Source organism: Orcinus orca, chromosome 18 (genome assembly GCF_937001465.1).
Source record: "Orcinus orca chromosome 18, mOrcOrc1.1, whole genome shotgun sequence".
NCBI lineage: Eukaryota > Metazoa > Chordata > Mammalia > Artiodactyla > Delphinidae > Orcinus > Orcinus orca.
The window spans coordinates 14,172,981-14,185,164 of record NC_064576.1 but is presented as its reverse complement, the minus strand read 5'-3'; the positions used below and the strand labels follow the sequence as shown (position 1 = coordinate 14,185,164).

The following is a 12,184-nucleotide window of genomic DNA, read 5'->3' as shown; positions in this document are numbered from 1 at the left end:
TGGAACTACGTCTGCATCCCACTAAGCAAACGGGTCTTCACCCGTATTCCCATTCACACAAGCCGTGAGATGGCCATGCACACACAAACACATTTCCCAAGAGCTGCTGCATGGCCCCAAAGTAGGACTTACCCTGTGTCGTCTCAGTGTAAATCATGGCAGTGGACGGATGTTAAAGACAGCCAGATTTGGGCTGAATAGAAACAAAAACTTGCTAAAAGGCTGTCAGTACACACCTTGCCATGCACTGAATCTTAAGTCCAGAAGGTGAGAGCATGAACTGAATATTATCTCTAGAAATAGGATGATTGACCTCCTAGAGTAATGGAAATAAAAATAAACAAATGGGACCTAATGAAACTTAAAAGCTTTTGCAAAGCAAAGGAAACTACAAACAAGACGAAAAGACAACCCTCAGAATGGGAAGAAATATTTGCAAATGAATCAATGGACAAAGGATTAATCTCCAAAATATATAAACAGCTCATGCAGCTCAATATTAAAAAAACAAACAACCCAATCAAAAAGTGGGTTGAAGACCTAAATAGACATTTCTCCAAAGAAGACACACAGATGGTCAAGAAGCACATGAAAAGCTGCTCAACGTCACCAATTATTAGAGAAATGCAAATCAAAACTACAATGAAGTATCACCTCACACCAGTTAGAATGGACATCATCAGAAAATCTACCAACAACAAATGCTGGAGAGGGTGTGGAGAAAAGGGAACCCTCTTGCACTGTTGGTGGGAATGTCAATTGATACAGCCACTATAGAGAACAGCATGGAGGTTCCTTAAAAAACTAAAAATAGAATTACCATATGACCCAGCAATCCCACTACCATAATTCAAAAAGGCACATTCACCCCAATGTTCATTGCAGCACTATTTATAATAGCCAGGTCATGGAAGCAACCTAAATGCCCTTCAACAGACAAATGGATAAAGAAGATGTGGTACATATATACAATGGACTATTACTCTGCCATAAAAAGGAACGAAATTGGGTCATTGGTAGAGACATGGATGGATCTAGAGACTGTCATACAGAGTGAAGTAAGTCAGAAAGAGAAAAACAAATATCATATATTAACGCATATATGTGGAACTTAGAAAAATGGTACAGATGAACTGGTTTGCAGGGCAGAAATAGAGACACAGATGTAGAGAACAAACGTATGGACACCAAGGGGGGAAAGTGGTGGGGGGTGGGGGGCGGGTGGTGGTGGTGGGTTGAATTGGGAGGTTGGGATTGACATGTATACACTAATATGTATAAAATAGATAACTAATAAGAACCTGCTGTATAAAAAATAAAATAAAATTCAGAAGTTCAAAAAGAAATAGAATGATTTGTTGAGTGTGGAGTATAACCATACAATCTCCAATGGTCCTCCCAAATCTATTTTGGTGTTTCTGTAATTCAACCTCCTTTCTTCTTCACAGATGTTGAATCACCTCTAATTTCATTCTGTACCAATTTTGTTTTGTTTTTTTAAGTGACAAAGGGGAATTGAGAAACTCTTCACAATGAACCAAAGTGTCCCTGCAATTTGGGGGTTAGCAACTAGCGTTATTATAGCAGATCTGATTTAGAGGTTTTAGACCTTGGTTACTTTGGGGAAGAAGTAAATCCTGAAAGTTCATACCACGAACTGCAAGACCTTTAAACGGACAAATAATAAACCCATAATAAAGTCAGAGTCTTTTTTCTCTCATTTATGCTCAACTGTGTGAACTCTGGAGCCAAAAGTACACCCTGATCTTTAAGTTTGCTTTGAAACAGCAATGAAGGAATGAGCTTATCCCTCAATTAGGTGCAAAAGGTGGAGGTGGTAAAAAAAAGTTAAACAAGATACAGAGCAGCTGTGACAGCCCATCGGCTCATAGAAGAGACTCAGAACTGGCAGCTGGAAGGGACCCACAGGAGAAACGTCTTAAATGCACGTCCTACGTGTAGTACGTTGGTATCAGCAGGCCAGCCTTGTGGCTGGAACAGTCACGACCAGGACTGTAAAGAAGGCCCCGACGCAGCCTGTGCTCTCCATGGGCTGCTGTTCTGAATTTAGGTTTGTGCCACGCACCTCTTGACAGTGACCTTCCACATACCGCCGGGTCAAAAGGAACTGCAGAATTTTAGCGCAAGGCCGACTTCGAGCCCAGAACCGTAGTGATCCCTCCTTGACAAGCCGAACTGGGTCTCTCAAAAGAGCGTGGCACTACACCTTTAGAGTTCAGCGGGCCAAGGGCTGCGTTAGCAGTTGCTGTCCTTTCCGGGCACACAAAGGCTTTTTCTGCTCTGCTTTTACAAGGTATCCTAGAAGCCAAGCTATTTGCCAATGGGTAGGGCTGGGGAGGGGAGGGGAGGGGAGAGGGCCCGAACCCAGCAAGTTGTCCACGTCCGGCTGCCAGTCTGTCCAACAGGAGAGCCGATCTCGGCTGTGCCTCGGCCCCGGGGATGGGGGCGCGGGGGGCAGGGGGGGCCACAGGGACGCGCAGGCGTGCGTTCCTCCAGACCGCGGGCGCCGGGCCAGCTGGCTCGAGAGAACCCAGGTGGCGACCGTAGAAGCTCCCCGCGAGCCTTCTCTGCCCCAGAGGGCGCGTCCTGGGGTCCGCGCGCACGCCCCCTAGCGCCGGGCCTGCAGGGGACGGGGCGGGACGGGGTGGGCGGGGGCGGAGGGGGCGGAGCCGCGCGGCTGGGCTCGCGGGGGTCGCGGCGCCGAGCAGGTGCGCGAGAGCGAGCGCTGCTACAGCGGGCGGCATGGCGAGCACGGCGTCGGAGATTATTGCCTTCATGGTTTCCATCTCCGGCTGGGTGCTGGTGTCCTCCACGCTGCCCACCGACTACTGGAAGGTGTCCACCATCGACGGCACGGTCATCACCACCGCCACCTATTGGGCCAACCTTTGGAAGATGTGCGTTACCGACTCCACGGGCGTCTCCAACTGCAAGGACTTCCCCTCCATGCTGGCTCTAGACGGTCTGCATCCCGTCGCCCCCCGCCCCTGCCCCTCGCTCCTCCACGGCCTGCCGGCGGGGCTCCCGCTGACCCAACGACCCCCGGCGGGACCCCCGGGCCGGACTCCTCCAAAACCCGGCCCCGCTGTCCCCCTCAGTGCCTGAAGGAGCCGGGGAGAGTCCCCGGTGCCCGTGGCCCGCCTTCCCCGGACGTCTGTCCCGCGGGGGGCGCCTGACCGAGCCCGGAACCCCGGGGCGGGAGAGAGGGGCACGCAGACAGGCCTGGGTGGGGTAGGTGACTCTCAGGCGACGGGGATGGAGGGAAGCAGCTATGTTGTCTCGAGAGTTGAGGACAGGGCAGTGGGACCCCCCTCTCTTGGGGACTGTTAGGACACGGAGTCACGAGAGGGGGCTTGTCTTCTCCAGCCAGCACTACCTAGAAGGGCTGGATTCTGATTAAAATGGACTTGTCAGAGCGAAATCTGCTTGCTCTGAACTCCCTTTAGCCATTTCGTTAGTTCTTTTAAAAGTGTGTGTGTGGGGAAAGGAAACGTTGCAGGAGCACCCGCTCCAAACCCCCCCGGCCCGCATCTACAAATGAGTCTGCTGGGCTTTAACTCTGCCTCTAAACGTTAGGAACGTAAGTAGCCCTAGCCTGTGCCGCAGAAAGTAGAGAATTCTGGCCAGCAGGAATCTTGTGCGGGAGACTGACAAGTTCTGTGTCGCGCCTCCCAAGCCCGTTCTCAGCGTCTCCCTCAGCGTTGTTCTTTAGTAAATTGTTTTCTACGTAGTTCTTGCTAGCGACGCTCTATACTGTATTGTATTAGAACAACAGGTATTCACAAAGAAAACTGGCTCTTTTTAGTCTCAACAGGTGTTCACGAAGAAAACTGGCTCTTTTTAGTTTCAGACTGGCTCTTTTTAGTTGACAGTGGATGTCAGCCCGGTCACGCTGATTGCTCAAGTCCTAGGCTCCTTTCTTCCAGGATTTTACAGCACGTGACTAGATGGATCCCGACAGAAACTTGAGAGTCATTTACGTTAGTTCTCGATTTGAGGTGTTTTCTTTTTCTTTTATTACTGCTCTGCAAGCTTTTATTTGCATAACTGAGTAAATAAAGGACAAGATTTAATCCCCCTAAGACGGTGCTTGCCACGAAAAGCAAACTGCTGCTCGATGGAGGTATTTGATGGAAACTCTGTATAAGGGAATACGTGTCTGGTTTTAGATGAGTGACACCTGGGTCTGTGTCCTGGTGTGTGTACAATAAGTAGCTGGTACGCTCTTGATTCCCTAGAATTACGGTTGAATTTCCTGTGCGCTGTAGAGCACACATCCAGGTAGATGTTTGAACAGGCAGGCTCTTGTTTCTGTGATTTACATTCAGGAATATGGGATTGACAGTTACTGTCCTAAACACATTCTTCTGTTGTAACTGTACTGTCACCGAGATAGCCTGCCAGATAGGTACGCTTCCTTCTACAGGACAGCTGGGGGACAAGGGAGGGGATGGAGAGATGAATACTCCATGAAGGTTATTGGGTGCAGAATAATGTGCACCTTATGTGTCTGAGCTGAGAATGGACGTCATGGTCTCAATATTTGGGGACAGGTGGGGTAATGAGGAGGAAGGAGAGCGTAGCCTTCAACCATCCAGCCCTAGAGAGGAGGCGTGACGTCTGTATACAACCCAGCTCGCAAAATGGCCTTCCGCGTGTGCTCGTGTGTCTAGAAAATGACTTTAAGAGACGTAAATGACTTCACCTCTTGTTCTGCATTGTTTTAAAATTAATAACATCGCTTTACGAGTCAGTACATATAGAAGTAACTGCTTTTTAACAACTGCATGGTATTCATTACTCTGGACAAACTGGTTTATTTAACGACTTACCCATTGTTGGACATTGGACCCTTCCTAGATTTTCACTGTTCTTAGCACTTTACTGAAAACCTTTCTATTTGCCTCTTTGTGCGTATGTGTGTATCTGTAGTGTAGATACTGAGGAATAGTATTGTCAGAGCAGTAGAATATTCATTTTATTATTCAGTTTAAATCGTCCAATTACATTCCACCAACAGTGTATGAGAATACCTGTTTCTCCACATTCTCACCACCAAGTTTTTCATCCAGTTTAATGGGTGACATCCTATCATGTTATTATTTTATTCCCTGATCACTGTGATTTTGACCACCTTAGCATGTATTTATTGACCCTTTTTGTGTGTGTGTGACTTGCCTGTCCATATCTTATGCCCATGGTTCTTTTGTTTCCTCTTGGTTTAAATGATTTGTTTTTTTTAATTCTGGATATCAGTCCTTGATTTATTATATATGTTGCAGTCTCGGCCCATGGCTTGTCTTTTAAACGTGTGATGTCTTTTCTCATACAGAACATTGAAATGTGTATTATAATCGCATTTATCAGTCTCTTCCTGCTGGCTTGGCCTTTTGTGGCTTAAGAAAGCATTGCCTAACACAAAGTTATAAACTTACTTTTCATCATCTCTCAGAATAATATTTGGGGGGAGTTCAACCACACAGCTACATTTTCATGTGGAGGTAAGTCAGTTGCCCCAAAGAGGAGGCCCCTCTGCTTGTTCGCGCTCTGCCGTGTATTTTCTGGGCAGCCGCATCTGCTGGTTGCTGGGCTTAAGGCAGGCCCTGCCTACAGCACGCTGCATGTGGATTTCCTGGTTATTGCACTAGAAGTGGAGGGAGAAAGCCACGTTGCCAGGGGCTGTGGTGACCACAGGCTTGAGTAGGCCAGTCCTCTCCTTAAACCAAGCAGAAAAATCCAAGAAGGGAGAGAGAAGGCTCACAGCTCTCCCATCTAGTCTTAAGTGGAAGAACATGCCTCTTGGACACAGATGATGGAGTCATTATTCTGAATCTCCTATGTGAGGTCAAAGCTCTGATTGCTCATCATCAGGGGGTATCATTGTTACCCCAGTTCTCCCTACAAGGAAAAAGCTAAATGTGCAGGTTTAATGTTATGCCATGTTAAGATTCCAACTGTAATTTCTGCTTAGAATCAATCTTAGTGTTATGGAAGGGAAGCTTTGATGTGTTTCTTACCGTTCACTAGACGCTTGGTTCATATTCCTCCTGTGAAGGAAGTGCTGTTATCCTTGGGTTTTACAGATGAGAAAACAGGCTTGGAGAGATTAGGTAATACAGTCGAGGATACACAGCAGGTAAATAGAAGAACCAGAGGTGAAATTCAGAGTTCGTGTCTGCCCCTCATACCACCCTTCTCTCCAAGGATTTGCAAAAAGTATGCAAAGCTACTAGCATGAGAAAGCACGTCCTTTTTTTCTTCCTTCAATCAGAAGCTACCAGGCGTACTGCTAGGGAATTGTCTCCACCAAGTGGATATTTTCATTTTTGCTAGTTGGAAATGGAAAATAAGGTACATTTGGAAAACCATTTTAACTTTTAAGGGACACCTTGAAGTTTTCCTCCAACAGAATTCCTTAATTTAAAGTCACAGTAATTTACTAATTGAAAAACTCACCATTGAATGAGCTGGTGATTTCTGTTTATTGCTAACCCATATTCCTTTCAAAGCACCCCTTGAACTGCAGCTGAACATTTTGAGCCAGGTTTTTTTTTTTTTTTTTAGTATATGCCATCTATTTTTGTTAGTGGGAATGTTTGCCATTTCTTCCAAAGGAGTTAACTATAAATTATACTTCAGAGAACTTCTGAGCAAATATGTTCATGCCCCAGCACTTTAATGTGGTAATTAGCTATTAACGGTGTCAGTAAATTAGACCTGCCAAAAATAATGGCCTTCTTGACTAGGTTTTTACCACCACTTCACTTGAGGGTGTTACTTATGAGGTTTGACCTCCGGAACTGTTAAAAAAGCATGGTTGTAGAGGTCTGCCTTGCAAAAGATAAACTCTGAGAGAGTTTGTGGGAAGTCACCCAAGGCTTGAGTCTGTGGGTGTTTTAAGGACTGGTAGCCCCTAATTTACAGACCTCGGGCTTACCAACAACTCGATTCCATCTATGGCTGACGGTGGAGTTTATCCCCGGGAACTCCAAACCCTTCTTTTATGCATGCGATGAGTTAGCAATTTATCGCTACTGTTCCCACATCAGAGAGAGTTACCTTCCCCACCAAGTCAGGGTTCTGGTTGGTTCTGAGGAAAGACCTGACCTCATCAGAACCTGCTCTCTATCTCTCCTCTTGTGCTGAGAGGGCAGAGTTGATCCTGCTGTAGATACCAGGGCTGAGACCGGAGAACTGAGTGAGACACTCGGGGGAAAAAATGGTATGAGTAGTGGTTAAAGTTGAAAGCCTACTGTTATTTTTCCAGTCACATTAAGGGTTGAATTCATCAGCCTGGGATTCTGACCACTGTGTACCATTTGGGAAAATGTGTTTTATGTTCTTAGTGATCAGACCATAGACTTAACCTTTTGCAAGGCTCGTGTGTTTTCTGTACATAAAGCCTGTAAGATTCCTAAAATAATGCAAATTATGGTGCATGATAAGGTTTTCTAGAATAGTTTTTTAAATATAGGATAGAAGTTATATCACACACACACTTTGTTGTCTGTTTAGGATTGCAGTAAGAGTTAGCTAAAACACCTCAAAACCACAGGTTAAAACAAATCTCAAAAAATAATGAAACCACACTGTCCCAGTAGCTCTGGTGGTAAATGATGAGTCAGTTGTGGTTGTCCTGGAGGACTGTCTTTAATCTTGCAAGGAACTAACAGGCTTCCTCCCCCTATGCTTCTATTGCTCCCTGGGTTCTGGTTGGGGGACTTGAGGGTTGAAGTTTAAAATAGAGCTGGGTCACTGTTCAGCGGCAGAGACACAGATAGCCCTGCAGCACTACTATAGCTACCAAAATAAGCCTCCATTATCCTGTTTTGCTAAAAATAAGTTTCTTTTGCTGTTTTTGACAGCCTTACCATCAGGGAAATTATTTTCTGTCTGGAAGTAGTTCACCCTATAAAATAGAAGATCACTGTCATTGCATTCTGCATTTGTAGGGACCTAAATCTGTTCAGTTAATTAGAGCATCTTCTGGGTACTCTTCACAACGGATCCTAGGGGTAGGACTGAAACTTAAAATTTTATTCTTTCCCTGAGAAACATAGACTGGAGGCCACCTTCCCCCATTATTCCCTGAATATATGATTATCGTCACCTTAGAATTATTATTTATCATTGACTTTGCCTGAACACGATTATAAATGACTTGGTGTATCTTGGCACTTATGAGTTTTTTCATATTAAAAAGTTTAATGCCAAATGTAAACCTGAGAGATATGTATGTTCATTGACTTAACAAATGAACACACCAGTATGTGCCGTCATTATTTCAGATTGAAATACGGCACTGTTTCAGTCTGAAATGAAAATGACGGCATGTGGTAAAAATGTATTAGTTTAAATCCTGTTAACTTAAAACTTGTTAGTGTCTGGACGAAAGCCAGGCTGAAGTTTACCATCACCCTGGCTGTGCAAATAAAAATACGTGACTAAGAAAATGAATGGTGTAGGAGGAATGATCAAACAAACCAACAGAACAAGCTTTCAGGATACTTTGAAAGCATCCATTTATATGCAAACAGTTAATTTCATAATTATAAAATATTCTTCTAGGAACCAACCAGTGCTTATTTAAACCCAATGTTATTATGTGTGCCCTGAAAAATTTCAAAAGGTCATGAAAATACATCTTGATTTAGACTTCTCATGGTTCATGATGACATTCCAGTCAGTCTCATTTATAATCTTTCACTAATATTAGAAGATGTGACTCTGTGGGAGCTCTGCTCGATTATAAAGATTACAACGTCAAAACCATTAAAACATCTGTTTTAAAGGTCTGATGTGCAGAGGAGTAACAGGGTTGAGATAGTGGCAGATGAGGTTTCCCAGGGTGAAAGGCAGTATCGCATGGGTTTTGTAGTCAGAGCTGGATGGAATCCACTTCAGCCCCTTACTAACGCGTCTCTGGCATATTATGTAACTGTTGTGCACCTCAGTTTCTTCATCTGTGAATACGGGAATAATAACACTCAGAGGTATATCCTGAGGATCATGCATGTGCCAAACTGAAAAGTGTGTGACATAGAACAGGCACTCCATACAGATTCACTTGCTTTTCTTTCTTGCTTAACGTATGTTTTAACCATTATGGTTATTTTTTTGGAAAGCAGAACACTCATTCACGAGGACAGTGTAAAATGAGAGTTTCTTCCTGGACAACCACGTGTTTTATGTTAATGTAAATGACCTACTCTAATTGCAGGTTATATCCAGGCATGTAGAGGACTTATGATTGCCGCCGTCAGCCTGGGCTTTTTTGGTTCCATATTTGCCCTGTTTGGAATGAAATGTACCAAAGTCGGAGGCTCAGATAAAGCCAAAGCTAAAATTGCTTGTTTGGCCGGGATTGTATTCATACTGTCAGGTAAATAGTAACTTTCTTCCAAACAAGGTGCTTCAGGATGTTCATGAAACACCAGTAATCACAGCCCTTTCCTTCTGATGCTCTTCAGGGCTGTGCTCCATGACCGGGTGTTCCCTGTATGCAAACAAAATCACAACAGAGTTCTTTGATCCCCTCTTCGTGGAGCAAAAGTAAGTACTCTTCTTAAGTCTGTATGCTTGCGGCTCACAGGAAATGGCTATAAAATCATCTTCTAAATTAAGCTACATAAATTTCCTCCATGGCTCATGAAAGTGAGACATACTGATAAATGATGTTGGATGACATCATTCAAGAGCAAACGTTTTATATGCTACATTGGCAGAAGATGCATCGAACCACTGCATTAGGGTTACATAGTGTCTTGTCTCTAAATAGCTCAAGGCATAGGATTTAGAATGCTAAATGTCATCTACTGTACGAAGTCACGTAGAGGAAAAGTGCAAGAGAGGTGTAAGGTGGGGAGGAAAGAAGGATAAAGCATGACGGCAGAAAACTAAGAGCTCGGCTCGATTGTTGTCCATCCAAAATGATATTTGCCAGATGTTCTGGGCCAGCTTCGATCTCAGGCATTGAGATGAAAACAGACTGTGATCCTGAAGATTAGAAACGTTTAAGTGATATTGAATGAAATACTATTTTTCATTTTTAGTTAGCCTTTTACATTTGTTCTGTTGACCACGGCCTTAACACGTGCCACCTAATAAACCTTTGTAAAGAAATTGTACATGACTCAGGGTCTTTAAAAAATGGTGTAAGAGTGGCACAGACACCCAGATGTGACCGGTCTCAGCTGCGGGTGAATGGCTTGGCACTTACAGACCAGTTTGTTTGTTGGTTTTTAATTATGGGCTGTTGCTTTTTATAGCTTCTCTAGGCTTATTTCTTTGCATTGGGAAAACCCAAGGAATACCAAATTAGAAATAATAATAGATCAAATATTTTGTCTTCTGTGAGAATATTCCCACAGACTTCTGTAGAAAGCGGCATGTATACTGCTATCATCCAGGCTGGGGATTCTCTTTCAGTCTTCAGATCAAATGTTATGGAATTTTAAGAGAGTAATTACTAAAATGGCTGATCAGGGTCCATTACTTTTTTCTGGTGGATTTAGGAATCTTTAGGAAATGATTTTTCTAGTACTGTCTTTAGTTTATGCATAAATAGTAAATGTATGTATAATGAAAATAATAGCTAACACATGTTGAGCCCCTACCATGTACCAGGCAGAGCATTGCAAATATTATTTTATTATTTTGGTCTTACAACATCCTTATGAAGTAGGTTCTCTCTGTACCCCCTTTTTTAAAATTGGGGAAAGAATTCAAGGAATATGTGCAGGGGAACTTGGACTAAGCTAATAGGCTGATTGAACTATGATTCAAACCAGGCAACCAAACTCCAGCACACTTAACTCTAAAATGCATGATATATAATATTCTACTATTTTGTAATTTTTGTGACAGTATGCCACATATATTTTTCATCAAAGAAGTTTCTTCTGTGCAGTAGTGTTTATTGTGAAATCTTATTAAATGGAAAACAAAAATGACTGCTTCAGACCCCAGTATGATGTTCACTCCCCTACCTATGTTAGAAAATGTGTTCTGATTTGTAAACTTTCTCCTGATTTTTGATAATGAGATTTGCACCGATGTGCATGGCACCAAACATTGGGGTGAAAACTAAGACTGTTCTCCTGAAGATTAGAACCATTTTAATGATATTTAAATGAAATATCAGTTTTCATTTAAATATTATACTTAAATGATATTTTTATTTCAGGGTTTGATATCATAAATATACCACAAAATCATATTTCTCACAGTTTATTTTATTAAAGACATTGCCGACTTTTCTGGATTACCTTTCGTACATCACTGTTCTGTCTTCCTGACAATCATTAATGATGTCTTTGTCAGACTCTTAAAAATCATTTTCATCTTTTCTCACAAGGCCGAGGCTAATATCTGTATCTGTATGCACAGTAACTTAAACCTTTCCTTTGTGTTCTGTGCTTGCTATATGCTCAGTCACCTCACTCAGTTTAGTACCACTGGAATTTCTTATTCTTTCAGATTTTCGTTAAACTCAGTTCGGTAATTATGGACTGTGAGAGGTTTTCCTCTTTTCTACATTCTTGGTGCTACTTTGAACTATTCCATTCCCACTGTGAGCTTCCCAGCATCCCTCTTTCTGTCTATGCCTACTCTCTCTCTCTCTGTTTTCTCATCTGGAAAATCAGGATAATCATAGAGTTGCTGTGAGAGTTAAGAGAGTGTGTATATGTACCCTTAGAACTGATTAGAAAAGAGCAAAAGCCTTGTATTAATAGCTGTATTGTGTCAGCTATTATTAAGGTTGCTTTTTAATTGTGTGTAGTAGTTAAGATGTACCTTATCTTTATGGATGTCTTTATTAGCTCTTTTCTGCAATGACTTAAAAATATAACACCTACAATTTGCCAATTTACCTTAGGTCATTAAAAACACAAGAGTGAGGGATTATGAAAAACACCATGGCTTACAAATTGGTAATATTTGCAAATAACAGGTCCTTCACACCAAAAAATACAGACTTTATTAAAAAAAAAAAAAAAAGAAAACCTGCATATTGAGAACATGTTTAGCTCCTTGAGATCAGAGCTCACTCACATTTCTATCCCAGCAATGCCTGGCACAAAGAAAGGCCATGACTTATGTACAAGGAATTATCAACACCTGTTGAGAATTGTTAAATATGATCAGATGCTAATTACCCACA

General features: G+C 42.8%; 1 protein-coding gene across 2 annotated transcripts in view; it reads left to right on the top strand.

Moving 5' to 3' along the window:
* CLDN10 (claudin 10) overlaps nt 1-12,184 on the top strand; it is a 100,881-nt gene that overhangs the window by 75,578 nt on the left and 13,119 nt on the right. The window contains exons 1-3 of one of the 2 annotated variants that reach the window (XM_004273654.2): nt 2,653-2,983; nt 9,242-9,403; nt 9,492-9,573. In XM_004273654.2, the coding sequence (XP_004273702.1) occupies nt 2,764-2,983; nt 9,242-9,403; nt 9,492-9,573 (464 nt within the window). In that variant the 5' untranslated portion in view covers nt 2,653-2,763. Of the gene's footprint in view, nt 1-2,652; nt 2,984-9,241; nt 9,404-9,491; nt 9,574-12,184 lie in introns of those variants that run through there. The other variant, XM_049701027.1, reaches the window with a different exon arrangement.